Below are 17,860 nucleotides of genomic sequence, written 5' to 3'. Positions count from 1 at the left end.
TTAACTCTTTTTTTTCTGTGCTTTAAAACAAGAAACCAAACATGTAATCACTGCCTCCTTAGATTCACATTGGGTGAATGTTGTTATTGTATTGAAGGAGCACATTTTCATAACATTACAATTTTTTAAAGGGAAAAAAATTGTGGTTTAAATCATGCAGCAACAGGAAGATATGGGCTTGGTTTATTTTTTTTTTAATTTACTATGTAGTAAGTATTTTTCTTGTAGTAGTACTTTTCTTGTAGTAGTAAGTACTTTTCTATGTAGTAACTACATTGCTTTCAGAAATGTAGCTCTGAAGAAGTATCTATTACAATTTGCTGCATATACACTAAAGTGACAGAATTTGTGTTATATTAAAACATAAAGAACAATATAGGCAAGAACTGAGGTCAGAGCTTCTGTGAAGCTACTATTATGTTGGGGGTTTTGATACAAATACTTTGAAGTAATTATTACAACGGGTTTTAGAAGAATTTGCAAATTGCTGTGTAAACTCAGAATTACCATAAGTACAGCCAGACATTAATATTACAAATTTTTTGTTGTTCACTTACTGTTTTCTAGCTTTTTGTTTTGGTTTGGTTTTGTGTATATGTTTCAGTTTTGTTCTAATTTTATTCATTACTAATACACTGAATACAGAGAGCTTCACCATATTTTTTTCCTCAGTTACTGAGGAACTGTACCTCTCCCTTTTGCAGAGGCAACACTTCAGCCTTTTTATACTTCTCTCTTTCTATTATTTTAATCGATCTGTTTCAATGAACAACTGAATTATTTCTGCATGTATGTAAATCCAAGTCACACTTGTTTACCCGAGGATGTGCCAAACGTTTCTTTAAAGTAAAATCACTTCCTTATACAGACCTTAATCAGGAATGTTTCATAGTAAAAAATTTAAAAAAATAAAAAAAGAAAAGATAATTATTTCATGAAGGGCAGTTAGTGTCAGATCAACCTTCCTGCATCTATCTCCTTTTTCAATATCTTAAGTTTTTTATACTCACGCTACAAAACATGACGACACTTCTGTTTGACCTGACCAGTGATTGGGGATATATAGGTTAGGTATCTGTGCCAATAGTACCAGTATCAGCTTTTAATTTTTGCTCACATAGGTGACCTAATGAAGAAAGTGTCCACTCTAAGTGTTCACTCCTCTTACTTGTGTCTCAGATTAGTTGTGATAGGAAAAATTACTTCTATTTCCATAACGCTTGTACAGAAAAGCACTTTATAATTTGTCACATATTGTTTAAGATAGATGGAAGTTGATAGATTGGCAAGATAACTTCTCTATTTTTTAAAACTCACCTGTTAATTCTGTATGTCTGGTTGTCACTACTTAATACTTTTTCTTAAAATTACTTAATAATGTTTTCTTGTTATTACGTGTAAATAAAAAAAAAAAAAAAAATAAAACCCAGCCATCTTTCTATATGAACATACCTTGGAAATGAATAAACTATAAATGTCCCAAATATTACCCAAGCAACTCAGGCATAGTGGTTTTTGAGTCCTCAGTTATAACCGTTTGGCTTTACATTTCAGCATACAGTTTTGGAGCACTCCACTGATAAAATCTTGAGAATACAATTACTGTGTTCCTGCTTCTCTATATAGTTAGTTAAGTAGAACACTGTGCTATTAACCCTCTTGGGACTGCTCACAATGTGTCCCATGCTAGCAATGGAAGTACTTTCTCGGTGGGAATTACACAGTATTGAGAATCACTATCATAGGAAAAAAACCTTAAGGGACAGGTAGACTAATCCATTATGTGTAGCAATATACATTCTAGTAATTTAGAAGTAGTGGTTATATTAGAACGAAGGGGACCACATCCTTGGTTGGACTAGTTAAAAAAAACACCTTACATGAATATTCTACAGACATATCTTCCAAATCAGATATTTTAAAACACCAGGAGCTGCATCACAAACCCCTGCTTTTGTGATTCCTGCTGTCAAGTTAGCCAATGTCCTTTTGTAGAATTAAGTTCTGTAGTAAGTCTGGCTGTTATGGAGTTTATTTTCTTCATAACAACCTGTATTATGCTGTATTTTTGGATTTGTGACCAAACTGGTGTTAATAAGACACCAGCATTTGCTGAACAGTGCTTACATAGCATCAAAGCCTTTTCTTTTTCCCACACTGCCCCCTCAATGAGTAGGCTGTGGTGCACAAAAAGCTAGGCAAGGATGCAATCAGGACAGCTGACCCAAACTAACCAAAGAGATACTATAAGCTAAACCTCATGTTCAGTAATAAGGATGGACAGGAGGTGGGTTTGGGGAAGGTGGCCATTGCTTGAAAACTGTCTGGGCACCAGTGTGCATGCGGAAGGTGGTGAGCATTTGCCTTTGCATTGCATGGTTTGCTTTCATCTTTCTTTCTTCTTCCCTTTTCTTTTGCTTATTCATTATTAACTATCTCAAACCACGAGTTTTCTCACTTTTGCTCTTATTCTTTGTCCCATGCTATGGAAATGATAAAGTGAGTGAGTGGCTGTGTGGTGCTTAACTGACAGCTAGGGTCAACTTATTACCTGAGTGTAATTTTTTGTGCCTTTTTTTACTGACACATCGCTAAGATAACATAGCTACTTAGTTTTAAGGCTCTATATTATACCACATTACCAACACTACAGAGGAAGAATATGCATTCTGGCAATGATAACTGTCTCACTTTGAGTCAGAAAAATGCATTGAAGGTATCTGAGCTTTTAGACTGCAGAACACAACTTGTATTAGCATAGGGGTAGCAAATCAATTATTCCTGAGCCACCAGAGGTTTAATATGACTGGCAGAGGCTTGTTTTGCTATAGAATAGCTCTTGGGTGACTGGAATTCTCAGAAAATTAGAGCCTCCTTCGGCTGATGCAGCTGTGTACTTCACCTATCCTCATCTCATCCCACAGTCCAACTGCTTAATGCTACCTATTGCCTAGAGAGGAAAGATGCCTATGTTGCAGTTAGAATGAATATTGAAACTGCTTTTCAAATTGAGATCTTCAGACCTTGACTTTAATAATAAGGCTACTGTAATTTATCTTTGGAAGAAAATAGTATTTGATTAAGAAATTACAAAACTCCTGAAATCTCTCTCTGTGTCTTTTTGAGTCCTCCTTCATTATGACTTAATGACTCCCAGTCTCCAGTTTATTAGATTTTAAAGGAGAAGGTGGGAGAAGGAGACCCTTCAAATGTTAAGAGCTCATTTTCTAGGGGATTGTTTTTTTCAATATCTATTCTCTTACAGCTGCTCTAGTTAAAAAAAAAAAAAAAAATTTCCACTTTTTTGTGAATATCTGTAATTCATTATCCTTTTTCTATCCATTACTGCAGAATCTTGCTGTAAAGCAGTATCATTTGATATGGAAGACATTCAGTGGTCTTTGATACTGAATGCAATAAGAAAGATATTGCATGTGGAATAATATAGTAACATACAAACTGAATAATGCAATCACTTAGTGAGTAAGCTTTTTTTGTCCCTTTCTGGATTCAACTTAAAAGATGATCCACATGAAAATTCTTCCATAAAATTATATCAGAAATTTTAGTTTAAGCAAATATGCTATAGAGAACAATAGGGAAGAAGTGTAAATATTGAATAGTAATGAATTACTACTGATAAAGCAAAATAATACTAGCAATTCCCTATTTCTTGTCTAAAAAATATGCTGATACTAACTTTTAAGTTTCACAGAGACCATTCTGTATTTTCCTTTTTTTGAACATATAATTACATTACCATCAAAAATACCAGTTTCTAATGAAAAAAGACAGATGATTTTATCTGTGCATTAACATGTATCATCAAAATTAACATTTCAGTATGAATGCTTACTGAAATGTTGACAACCCAGGTGAACTAGGTTGAGAAACCCACTGAGGTCTGAAGAAATTTCATATCCAGGGTCTAACATGACACCTTGCCCTTAAGTTTCATTTTCTGTAAATGAATTCATGTAGATTAGATTTTATTTTTTTTTATATGTCAGGCTTTCTCTAAAACAGTGGGTCTTGCTGTTTTGCTGTGTCATTTAAAACAAAGTGGCATAGCTCTGTGACATAGAAGATGAGAAACACATAGGCACTGCAGGACAAAAATCAACATAACTGAATCAAGAACACAAAACATAGAAAGACATATGAAGAAAAATCTAAAGCAGTGTTAAAAATTGCAGTGAGCTAACATTCTTTGTCAGGTTTAATTTTGCTCAAATGAAAAAGTCCCCATGGATCAATATTACAATGCAGTGAATCTTAGACATTCTTGGTAAAAGAAAATGTTTCTTTTATAGAGACCCCATAATTTTGTCCATTTCTGATGTCTTATTTTTGGAGAATGTCATATTTTGGGTATGTTGTTTAAGTCTCATTTAAAGCACTACAAGCATATAGGAATAGTACCTGGAATGCCTATGTATATAACACAATCTCATGATGGAGAGGGCAGTACAGGTCTTATAAGCACAAGCTGTTTTTTTTCTGGACCTCCCTAACCTGATTTTAAGCTGATGGCATGTATTCAGTATGAAATAGTAATTGCTATCTACTGGTACCAACAGGCTTGTGCAGGTCACCCAAAATGGACATCTACAAGATGGGGAGCTGATGCATTCTCTGACATCTTTGGTGGGTGCTTAGCCAATACCATATATAGACACCTGCATTTAGGCATCTCAATATTAGTCTGAATTCTACATCTTGCTCTAACATTGAATCAAATCAATATTCTCACAAACATGCTGGGAGAAACTAGGTGGTAAAAAAGAAGCCAACTTATTTTTTTTTAACCACTTCCCATTTCTCTGACAGCCTGAATGTTTCTTAAGGACAATATTCATACTGTGTAGTCCTAGTGTCCCTATTGAGTACACTGAAAACAAATTGATTGCTGACAGATTTCTGAAGGGACTGACAGTCAACACAGGCCAATTCTGGTACCAAAGTTTATGCACTTTCCTCCCATGAAGCAATTAGTTGGTAGAATTCTTTCATTTCTGAGAAGTTATTTTTAAAACTTTTCATGTTTCAAGAACTAATATAGCTGAATAATTGTGAAAATAAATGCTGAAGTACTTGAAGTAAAGCCATTTTTGGGGGTCAGATACTTTTTAAGTCTCTTTGAAGACAATGTCATCAATGTGAGTATTTCTGTCTCTTATTATGAGGCCATAAACATACTTAGTTGCAAATACTCTTTCTGAATTCCCCAAATAACTGTGGTGACCCAGTAACAGCTTTTAAATGATAAAAACATTAATCTTTGCTGCTGCCTACTTAATTACAAATAAAGAGAAAAAATGTGAATGGAAAGAATGATTCTAAAATGCTTGCCAGGTGTTTAGGTTAAGGGGAGGTTTAAAACTCACAATAGAACTACTTTGGATCTCATGACAAAAACTTAGAAATTATTTTAATTAAAAATATTTTGTACTAACCAGATGTAGATCAACACATGTAGAATTGTGTTCACAAACGTTGACTATGCAGTCATCAATGTCCTGGTCACATTTCAGTCCTGCATATCCTGGGTTGCACAAACAATAGAAGCCATCGACAACTGTAACAGAGATAGAATTTTAGTGCTATGACAGTTTTAGAAAAACAACTGCATGGAATAAAATTATGTGAGTTACAGTTATGACTGCTATCTAGAAAAGATTTGGACTGGCTCTATCTAAAAGATGTAGGCATGTTACAAAATAGAAATAAATGGAAAGAAAGAGCTTTTTTAGAATATGAAAACAGGTTAATCTACTGCATTTTACGTTAAAAATCCAAATATTTTGATGTAAGAATTATAAGTCAGTGGACCACTACTGCCTTTTGAAAAAGTGATGACATCTGATAAGCAAATGAGTAATTTTTCATATAAAAGCTGTCACAAAGTACATGATGTTTGAAAATATCATTTATAAAGTACATTTATATTTGAAAGTGTGAATAAATGAGATTGAGCAGTTTAATGTTTGGTTTGTTGGTTTGGGGGTTTTTTGGGGCTGGGTTTTTTTTTTTTCTTGGTAAGGAATGCTTCATTTTATGCAACTATATTAATGCAACACTGGCTTGAGTTGAATTTGGCAGCTCATCCTATGATGTATTTCCATGCTTTATTTTTATCTTAACAAGATAATGGTAAGAATTTCTCCTTTTTTTCTTCATTAATGATCAGTATGAAGAGGAATCTTTAGAGTGTTATGTCCACATAAGGAGCTCATGACAGTAACAATTGCATTTCTTGCAGGCTTGTGTTTATTATAGCCTCAAAGAGGTCCCTGGGTTCTTCATTATCGCTGAGATTTACAATGGAATCTGTTCTGCTATTGTATTCATTAAATCCTTAAAGTCCTTCAGAGCAGGAGCATTATTCATCTGCTAAGAGCTTCCAGCTTTCTCAGGACGGCAGCTTTCTGCAGCAAGTCCACATAGAGCAGAGGAACTGAAATGCCCACATGATATGATTCAAGTCCAGAGGCATGACAAAAACAAGCTGTCCCCAAAAGATTTGGCACTTTGTAAACATGAAGAACTTTAATGCAACTCACACAAATTCCAGTTTAAAAATATCTCTGAAACAAGGTGGAGTACATAAAAACATCTGTAAACTTGTTAGGAAATAGTCTTTACTAGGTAAAAAATGAAGCTGTTAACTTTATTCTCATGAATGGAAAGATAGAATTCCCAAAGCTTACTGGAAAAAAGGACTTTTTTAAAGCTAGGGGAGTTTTAGGCAATGATATATTCAGCAATTCAGCAGCACTTCTTTAAGAACTCATCTAAAACCAGTAAGCTGATTAGCTCCTCTGCAAATTTGTGTTAAAATTTTGAATTTCAGGGAAATTCTCAAGTCATCATTCTCATTTTAAAAGGGACATGGGAAACAGGAGACTTAGCAGATGACAAATAAAACTTGCTCATGCTTAAAGTGTGGGACCTCTGAAGAAAAGCTGAGTCATCTAGGGTTGCTTTGTATTCGTCCCTTTATGGAAGGATTAAAAGTTAAGAGGGCTATATAACATTTTAAAGGGAAGATGCACAGATTGCAGGACTGAATTCCTCTTAGTGGTTTTAGATGATATAACAATGGCCAAAAGTTACAGCAAAGGAGATTCAGATGGGATTGGAGTGTGAAGAACACCACAAGAATAGTGCATCAGTGGAAATGGCTGTCCCAAAGAGTTTGTGGAATTTCTGTCCATCCTTAGAGGCTTTCAAAACTCATCTAGAAAAATCCTCTTCTGTTGGAGCACTGATATGCAGTGCTGATAATTGATAATGCAGCTTCCTGTGAACTTGACTAAGTGACCACCAGACATCTTTCTGCTTTCCAGCCACCATTATCAGATTCTCTGAAAATTTCCCCTTTTTTACCAATTATCTGATAGATGGAAAAAGCCCCATAAAACTTTACAGTAAATACTCCATTCTTAATGGGTGCTACTAAATGTAGCCTGCCAATCCAGACAGATTATAGCAGAGTAATTAATAATAAAAAAAAAATCTTTAAGTGTATCAGTGAATGTATAAGTTACACAGTTACATGATAGGAAGCACTTAATAGTAAGCAGACACTCCATTTTGCATCACTTCGATTTTTCATGCAGTGTTTTGGACTGAATATTCTCTCATTGAATGCACAATGCAAGATATTTGGCTAATTTAGGTATCAGAAGAGACAGCACAAATCTCATTAAAATTCCTGATTAGCTGCAATTCTGACCCCTGAACACACAAACCCCAGTGCCAGGAGTTGAGGTATTTTGGCAAAAATAATCCTCCTGTTACTGGATGTGGAGCTTCAGACAAGCTAAATTTCAGTAAATTATCCACTGTTCTCCCCAGAGCAGCTCAGCAGCTACAGACGTTTCAACAAAAAGACTACTCTACATTAAAGTGAGTAACCAGACTGAACTCACTGTCATAGCAGTATCCATGGAGGCAAGGGTTAGAACTGCACTCATTGATATTGATCTCACAACGTGGACCTGCAAAGCCCTTCACACACTGGCACTGGAATCCAAGGGGAAAAACGTCCAAATTCATTTCTTCTGTGCACACAGCTCCATTCTCACAGGGATTGCTGGCCTCACAAGGCCTAAACTCACAGTTCAGACCTGAAAAGAAAAAAGGCAAAGCTGTCAGTACTTAACTAATGAACATATCCCTACAGCTGCTACCTATTATGAGCTGGATTTTCTTTGTATCATTGGTTAAAATTGAGTTGGAGTGTCTTAGACATGCAGATTTATATTACCGTGCAGAAACATCTATTTGCTTTGTAGAATTAAAAAGAAAAAACAGACTATTTAATTTGTTTTGTTGATAAAATAATACTGTACTTTAAAATAGTAGTAGCTATCTCAAATAGTTCATAGCTTTTTTTTTACCCCTGTACTAAATTGTCTGAACAGGTTATTTAAAAATAATCAATGATTTTTGTTTTGAAGCTTACTGTTATTTCTTGCTGATATCCTGTTGTCACAGATAGAATATGAGTGGTTTTTACATTAACCCATAATCCTGAATGTTAATGAAATGCAACTAGCCTTGCATAATTATTCAGCTTAAAAATTGTGACTACGCACAAATTGTTTTTCTGAAATTATGTGTCTTTAATAACAAGTAACTGCCCCATCATTTATAAGAATTCTGTACAACAGAAAATCCCACACAGTCCCTTTCTACTCTTTCCTAACACTGTAGCGTATTACAGATTATGCACATTTGTCTGGACAAATCAGGGAACTGTGTGATGGTGATCTTTGGGCACAGATGCCCTCATCTAAATCTTTAATTTGCAATACATAGATCAAAAGAGATTAAAAGGCTCTTTAAAGTTTCTCTTAGCTTGTTAGAACATAAGCAAGACTGATTTATGTTTTCCAGTATAGTAGTGAAATTTGAAATTATGAGGGTAGAAAGAACAGAGATCAAATGCCTTTGGGTTTGTAAAGCTGCCTCCCTTTACCCTGAGTGTTGCTCAAGGCAAGTCTGTTCTTTCAAGCCTAGTTTCAGACAGAGCTCAGTGGCTTTTGGGGATGAAACAAACTGTGCACAAGCCTCTCTGAGCCTCTTTTAGGCTCGAATGCTTTTCTGTGACTGCTGAACCTGGGCTGCTATTCTATGCTTTCTCGAGGAGCTGCCCAAAGTTTGCTGTACAACAGGTCTTCCACCCACTTCCTCAGTGCTCTTGCCCTAGCTATCCCTGTCCTGCCAGTCCTTCATGGAGCAGCTTTTCCATGCTCCAAGAACCCCACTCTCCCCCAGACAGGCTGCAAGCTTAACGTAGTGATGGGCAATTTGACACTACAATTGGGTAGTCATGTGGAAAATCAAATCCATACAGTTACCTTGTGGTGGTCGGACCTTGCCCAGCCACTCTCACACTACCTCAACAGGTCATATGGAGAAAAGAAAATAAAAAACCTTGTGGGTCAAGAAAAAGATAGGGACATAATTTACTAACTACTGTCACAGTCAAAACTACTCAACTTGAGGAAAACTGATTGAATTAATTGCCAATTAATAATAGGATGGGGAAAAAAATTACAAAATTAAATGTGCCTTCCACCATACCCCACTTCTTCCCAGGCTAAACTTCACTTCTTCACTCCAGACTCCTCTGCATCCTCCCCACCCCTAACCAGCACAGCAGAATGGGGAGTAGGTCTTGTGGTCAGTCCATAACAGTTCCCCTTTCCCCCTTACACTGTTCCCTTTCCCTTTTCACCTCCTTCAGTGTGGACCTGCTACAGGCCATAATTCCTGCTGGGAGCCTGTTCCACCATAGTCTTCTGTTGAGACTGCAGCCAAATTTCTGCTCTGGTGTCTGGAGCACCTCCTTCCTCTCCTCCTTGTCTCACCTCAGCACTTGCAGGGTTGTTTCTCACAGTTTTCCTTTCTCCCCACTTCCTATGGGGTGTTTTGCCCTTCCTTATACACATTTTCCCATCTTCACCACCGCCTTGGCTGGAGGCCTCAGCCATGCCCTGTGGGGGGTTCAGCTGGAGCCATCTGGAACCAGCTGTGTCCAGCATGGGGCAGCCCCAGTCACTGCTCAAAGAGGCTTCCCTGACTCCAGCCCACTTTGCCAATTCCTGGGCACCTGCACCCTGTACAGGGGGTAAGCCCTGTTCATGAGATGGGTAACAGTGCTGAGAATTTTCAGTTTCTTTTCAGTGCCAAAATTTCAGACAAGAATTCCTGAAAATTATCCCACCAACATTACAGGTTACCTATAGTATATGTCGGATTTAAGTTTGTGGACCTGCTGCTAACCAACAGTAGAGGTAATTCATACAGGTTTTTTTTATCTAATTTTGGGCAAAGTGAATCGGTTAATTCAGCTTATTCTGGAGGGATACACTGAATATTTTATTATGGTTTCAGAAGAACAAGACTTTAACTACAACACAGTGGTTGAGTTCAAGCTACAGTGCCACTCTGTGTTATTCTGTGACTTGTTTGAAAGCTTAATATTCATTAAATTTATAGGCTGTGGTGGAAGGATGAGAAAGATTCATCAGATAGCTTCAGTATTAATGTGTTTATGAGACTGAATCATAATTAAATTTAACTTGGAAAATGTACTTTTATATTTACTGAGATATGTTGTCAGTAAAATGATTTGGACTCTTCTTTAAGAGAGGATGGTAAGGCACACAGTTATTATACACTTAGTACTGGTGAACCTGCATATCTCCCTCTTTTCTTGTACTGTCATTATATCCAAAATTTTGTTGGCCTATTCCACATTAGCTGCCTTCTTTTGTTTTACACTACCTGTAATCACATGATACCCTAACCCTAATCCTAACCATAGCTTTGAATAGGTCTTCTTCATAATAATGAAATGCACTGTCCACAATGTCAGTGGAATTTTAGTTGAACTGATTCATTAATGTAAGACAAAGTTATCTATGGGCTGAATTCTTAAGGATTCTAGTAGCAAAAGCAACAGATAGAAACATAACTGAGGTTAAAAAAAAATACACACCAGAACCTAACCCTCTGATTCCAGTAGTGACACTGACAGAGGAGAAAAAGAATGGCACAAGTTGTTCCCTGTCTTTATATCACCAGTGGTGTCTCTGGTGCAGGGTGATCCTGCCACAGGCAGCTAACAGTCTCAGATCTGGAATTAATTAAATTGCATAGCAAAAGCTGCCATATGGCACATTGAGACTTTGCCCTGAAGTTTTCATCTTTGTATCATACCAGCTTGACATGGGTGATGACCCTGCTGGTTCCAGGAATTCACACGCACAAGAAAAAAGCTAACACCTGGCTCACAATCATAAGTGGAACTGTCAGATGAGCTAGTAATGCAGAACTTCTTTTTCTTCTTTGTTGACAGAAGAACCTGTAAACAGATCTGCCTATCGTCCTCCATGCCAAGTGTCTGTGGGGCCAGACATTTCTGGTAGATAAAGCAAAAGTCATACTCAGTGCATCAGTGCTGATGCATCAGTGCATCATCCTCTACTATAGTATTTGTCTCCAGTGGTAGATAACCCACTTTTTGGATGAGAGCATAACAGAGTTATTGTGGACAACAGTGAGGACATAAGTCCTGAAGGGTACAGGTTTATGTAATATTCAAATATTTGCCCAATATAAATGGGACTGTAGCCAAAGCTGTCATATGAATGTGAATAAATTTTCAATTTTGATTTCAATATCTTGTGGAAAAGTTTAAAGACTTAACTGTATATTTCAGAAAAGTATTACATCTTAAAAATCATATATAGAAGCTAGAGGTCTGGGAGTATATTGAAGTTGGGTTTGTTGTTTTTTGGGTTTTTTTATTTGAAACATTTTTCTCTGCTGATTCAGCAGCATATTTGGTTTCTTCTGCTTTCTCTTTCTACATTGTGTGTGTAGAGATCTATCACTGACCAAAGTAACTGAACAACTTTTGCATGGTCTGAGTCCCTCCAAAACCCAGTGACCTCCAAAGAACTTCAGATAAAAATTTCTTCTTCAGAAATTCATGTTTATTGAATTCACTTTTAGCATCTGAAGATGACTCTTACTACCTCAAATACAGCTGCTGAAAAGATTTTTAGAAATACTCGATATGTAAAACCTTCAGTATGAATAGACCTGGTTAAAGGAAAGAAGTCAGAGAGTTGTTTTTAATGTGACAAGTGTCTTAGTCACTGTATTTAGTGGAGTTCCTCAGGGGTCACTACTGGACCAGTACTATTCCAATATATTCATCAGTGACCTGAGCGAGGGAATAGAGTGCACTGTCCGCAAGTTTGCTGATGACACAAAACTTGGGAAGAGTGGCTGACACACCAGAAGTCTGCGCTGCCATTGAGTGAGACCTGGACAGGCTGGAGAGTTGGGCAGGGAGACATTTTATGAAATACAATAAGAGCAAGGGTAGAGTCTTGCATCTGGGAAAGAACAACCCCAGGTACCAGAATAGGTTGGGGACTGAGCTGTTAGAGAGGTGCAGAGGAAAGGGACCTGGGAGTCCTGGTGGACAGGATGACCATGAGCCAGCAATGTGCCCTTGTGGCCAAGAAGGCCAACGGCATCCTGGGGTGTATTAGAAGGGATGTGGTTAGTAGGCTGAGAGAGGTCCTCCTCCCCCTCTATTCTGCCCTGGTGAGGCCACATCTGGAATATTGTGTCCAGTTCTGGTCTTCTCTGGAGAGAGTCAAAGTCCACCTGGACATGTTCCTATGTGACCTACACTGGGTGATCTTGCTCTGGCTGGGGCATTGGACTTTATAATCTTTTGAGGTCCCTTCCAACCCCTAAAATTCTGTGACTCTGTGATTATTTTAACACAATTCTGAAAATCAATTAATATTAAATAACTGACCACAAATGTTAATCAGTATAAGTAATGAGAAAACAAGAAAGAAAGGCTGGCTGATTTAAAGTCCAATTTCTTTGAAAAATGCATATGCACACAAAGATTAAGCTTCAGTAGCAATAGGCAATGGTGGTAACATGTCACTACAATGAATGCACTGCTGCTGTAGCTCTTGTACTGGCATTTTTTCACAAAGCTGTAAATGTATGAATAAAATTATTTGGATAAATCAAACAGCAAACAGATGAAAAAATTATTTATTAAAGTATTTTAATACGAATACAGAATTCATTCCTTCTGCATTTTCTCTTTCTTGTAAAATATTTGTTAGAGAATTTTTGTGCAAATATGTAAATATTAAATGTTTAACTGTAGCTGATTAATTTGAACACACCTATTTTTTGTTAAGCTATGGTAAGTTCCTGGTATATTACTTCCCCAGTCATTGACAGAAAGGCATGCTATGCTAGGGAAACAGTTTATAAACTGTCTGCCCCCACTGACTTATCAGAATTTTTAAACTGTCCATCACAGGGATGAAAGTTAATATTCACCAAACATAGGAAGCTGACTAAAGAGAGAAAGAAAGTACATCCAACAGATCAAATATGAAAAATCAAATAAAGAAGTTCATTAATGAATTAGTAAGAGCCACATCTATTCAACTGTGCTTATTTCCATTACACAAGTTTAACTTTTTTCTTGTTTAATTCTTGGCTATATATTATTGATTATAAGAAGATTGTCTTTATTTAACATTTAAAGTCCTCTGTCTGAAAAAACCTGAAGAAACCAGCACAGATAATTAAATTACACAGAGTTGAAGACACAATTTCTTTTCAGTATCATGGTGTATTGGATTGCATAGTATACTTGTATATAAGCACATATAGTATATATTATGCTTATTTATTAGCATGCAGTATTTGTCAAATAATGCATAATTATTTGGAAAATCCTCTTTTTGTGTGTGTTTAGGAATGAGAATCAGATTGCATACTCAGAATGTAATTCTGCTAATGTTTATCAGCTCTCTACTTTGGTTACAATACTTCTACAGCACAGTCTCTAAACATAAATTTACACTGACAATAGATTTTTTTTCTGAAAAAGACTACTCTGTTAAAGCTATTATTAAAATTCAAAAACCTAATTTATAGAAATTATGCATCAACATAAAATTAAATTATCTTTTAGAGGTTTTCATTTCTTTATGCAAAGCTATTGATGTTTATTTTATTTGCTCAGCAAAATCTGTACTTGAAAAATTTTGATGTATACTACAGAATACACTTATAATCAGAAATGGCATCTCTTCAATGTTGTTATTCTTTTTGGAAAATAATTTAATTAAAAAAACATTTGCCACTAATATTTTAAGGAATTAAATCTGACAGCAGCTTTCAAAGTCAGCATTTTGCCATAAAAGTACTGACTGAATTAATGACAAATTGTATCTGATTGCAAACTGCTGTCATGATTATGACAATATAGGGAAAATAAGCTACCTATGGCTAACAACAAGTGTATTGTTTGGATGGCAGTTACCTAAATAATACCAAGGAGCCTGATACTTAAATTTATGTTTAACTTTACCTTAAATTTAATTTAATTTAAACTTAATTTAACTTAAATTTATGTTTAACTTTATGTTTAGCTTAAATTAATGTAATTGTCTAGGGGTCACATTGACCTGATAGAAGCTAAGAAATTGTTTAGATAGTCATCACCTTATAAGGGAAATATATGTGCTAAACTGATAACTATAGCAACCTTGAGATAAGAAACAGAACACATTGGCTGTAAACTGAAGGAATGCTCATGCCCAGAGAAGAAGAGGTGAGACGTTTACCCAGAGAAAGACCTTTGCTTCATTTTTACTTCATCCCCATGACCCCCCACAAACACCACCAGCAGGCACTGCAAAGGCACAGAGGGGAGGAGATTATGAAAATGACCTCTTGGGACTAATTTTAATATGAAGTGGGAGTAGGTGATGCATGTGTAAGGAGTATTGGAAAATCTAATTAATATCTAAAACTTTGGTGTATATAACAAAAGCCTAATTGCAAGATTGGTATGCACAGATTCCAGAGGAATTATCCCCTCGTGAGCCCAGTGCTGAATAAATAAACCCCTCTCTGTAACTTTCCAAGTTGTAGAGTCTTTTTCTGCAAGTTACTTGTGAGGACACAAAACAGGATCTCAGGACAGACCTGGTTTCTTCTCCTACTCTCTCACTTTCTATTTCCCTTTCCTAAAATCATTAATACCCACATTATTCCCCAGGTTACACAGTTTGAATATACATGTATTGTGACTTTTGTGATCCAAATAATCAGCCTTTATGATTGCTTAGCCCGAGCATATATAATAATTGAAGTATCTGCTTTTATTCCCTCTATAGTTCTAATAAAACCATATATTCCAATAAAGACCTTGAGTATCGTTCACTTTAATCCAATCAAGGGGTATCAACCGTATCATTTTAGTCACTCTCCCTGGAAGGGTCAAGTCTGACAATATATGATTGGATCCAGGAGCAAGGGGTTTAATCTCTGTCTCACTGGGGACCTATCCTGGTCATGACAACTGGTTATCTCTGGATTTCAGTAGCCTTGCTAATTGAGTTTTTTCACCATTCTTATAAATTTCATTAAGCAGATTGTATATCATATGAATAACATTAATAGCATTTTGATTCAATAAAATGAGAAAAGTACAGCAGCTGAAAGGATGACAGTAAGGAAAGAATAGGGAGAAAATCTACAACAGACAAACTTTATAAAGCTTACATGAATACATGACAATTTTCAAAAATGGAGAATGTTTTTTATTTAAATTTACATTAGTTATGCTCAGGTTCACAACACAGAGGCCATTTTTTCAAAACTACACTAATTTCATATATGAAATAAAAGCTGATGACTGATGTGAATCCTCCACAATAAGTGTGTTTTCTTAGATGTTTTCTATATTTTTAGGTTTTTTCTTTATCATCACAACATCACTTCAACAGCTTTAAGTTTCAGTATTTTGCTAACTTGCCTTTTCACAACAGAGTTAAAAGACATTTCTTACACTAAAGTGAATCACCGCTGTTTTGAGCTAAATTAAGTAAGTTGAATACCATTCAAAAAAAGTAAAAATGTGTTAAGTTATGGGAGATTTTACAATATACAAAGGAAACACAAGGCTATTAAAAAAAACCAGCAAACAAAAAATACCCAGTCCAGAACAAAATCTACATGAAACTTTCTGTTTTTCCCAAGACTGTTTTTTTGGAAACTAGTGAATACCGAAATTTTAATTTTAAAAATTTATTTGATAATTTCAGATAAATTAATGTTTTGGTTTTCATCGATTTTATACAGCTCAATGGCTTTTACCCCAAAAAACTTTCTTAAACTTACACTAATATCCCAGAAACAGTAATGAACACTGCTAGATGCCTAAAATTTGTGGTCCCTACAAGTCTAAAGATTAAATGTCTTAATGCTAAATATGAAATTTTCTCAATTACAAGTTAAAAATTAACATTTTCTATAACTTTGAAAAGTTCAGATGAACCTCTAAGCTTGCCATTATTTTATAAACTGGCTACTTAGCATGATCTACTTTGTGGCACAGGAAAGCAAAATGCCTGCAAAACTGAGATGATTATAGAGTAGTAAGTGTAAAAAAAAGCAAAAAGCAAAAACCAAAACCAACCAAACAACCGACCAACCAAAAAACCAAAAACCAAAACCAAACCAGAAGTACCCTATAGTGGATAGAAAGAGAAATAACTGCAGAAGCATGCATATAGTGATATTACCTGAAATTAAGCAAAGTATTACTCTAATGGTTTAAAAATATAGCAAGTCAGAAGTAATTTCTGTCACTTCAAATGTGTAGCAAATCCATTTTTTTTTCCTTGGAATGCAAATTCTACTTTACATGAGAGGAACTTCTTTCATTTTATAAATAGAATCAGTGAAAAGGCGTTTTTTGCGAAATCCATATGATTTGAAAAATCTGGGTTTTTTTTAAAGGAACAATGTTTGAAAAGTAATACTTAGCACTTTTCAAGTAAAAAAACCTTTTTCTTAATTGTATATGATAATGCAGGTCATGCAATGATGCTGAAACAAAGCATGAGAGAGAGCCACATCAAAGACTGTAGAATGAAAATCACACAGAGATTCATATATTACTGCTCCATACCTGTATAAATTTCTGTAAAAACAGACAAACAGAGGTTGAGCATATTATTTAGGTGCATTTTTTTTCTTTTAAAATATACAAGTTTATAACTATTAAACAATGAAAATATGTCTGTATCTACATCTGTACATTTCACATGTTAACATAAAAGCATGCTTCGCTCTGTCAGAGAATTCAAGACTGTTGAGGAAAACAATTACCTCAATTGTATATCCTACTGTGTATGGGAATGCTTTTCACTCTTATCTTTTTTTTACTACACTGGAATTCAACTGAGATTTCTATATATGTGGAAAAGTTACAGAGAGCTGGTATCATAATCAGTTTTGCTTCATGGTATAGGACCTGTGGGTGTAATTTTCAGATATAGTCATGGCCACTTTTAGTTCAGGTGGCCAAACCCTTCTGTATTTGAGATCCTGTTTTCATTTTCTTAAAATCTGACAGATTGGCCAATATTTATAGAAGCTCATACGAGGATTATTTATTACTTTTGTTTGTGTGTTGGCAGATTACCCTACACCATAAATTGGCCCACCATGTGGAAAAATAAAGCTGCAAACATTGTTTCATCAGCCAAACCACCACCCCTCCTTCCCCTGTTCCCTGAAATGTGGTAAATTTTCTTTGAGCAATGTCCTCATAAATTGTAGAGCAGCCAGAGAAAATGTAACCATCTTTTAAGTTTTTGAAAAATTGTGGTTTGCAAATACTTTCTGGAAAATTAAGAGACAGATACTCATACAGATTCTCATTTGCAATGAATATACCTCGTATCATCTACATAACTTAAATTTCCTCCCT

General features: G+C 35.6%; 1 protein-coding gene across 3 annotated transcripts in view; it reads right to left on the bottom strand.

Moving 5' to 3' along the window:
• EYS (eyes shut homolog) overlaps positions 1-17,860 on the bottom strand; it is a 724,585-nt gene that overhangs the window by 484,080 nt on the left and 222,645 nt on the right. For all 3 annotated transcript variants that reach the window (XR_011725383.1, XM_071741624.1, XM_071741625.1), the window contains exons 19-20: positions 7,935-8,132; positions 5,457-5,578 (exon numbers count right to left, since the gene is read on the bottom strand). Coding sequence is in view for 2 of the 3 variants with exons in the window: in XM_071741624.1 (XP_071597725.1) it covers positions 5,457-5,578; positions 7,935-8,132 (320 nt within the window). In the remaining variant the exon portion in view is untranslated. The remainder of the gene's footprint in view (positions 1-5,456; positions 5,579-7,934; positions 8,133-17,860) is intronic.

The sequence above is a fragment of the Heliangelus exortis genome, chromosome 3, assembly GCF_036169615.1.
Source record: "Heliangelus exortis chromosome 3, bHelExo1.hap1, whole genome shotgun sequence".
NCBI classification, from domain to species: domain Eukaryota; kingdom Metazoa; phylum Chordata; class Aves; order Apodiformes; family Trochilidae; genus Heliangelus; species Heliangelus exortis.
The sequence above is the reverse complement of the archived record's forward strand: the minus strand, read 5'-3'. Positions and strand labels throughout refer to the sequence as shown.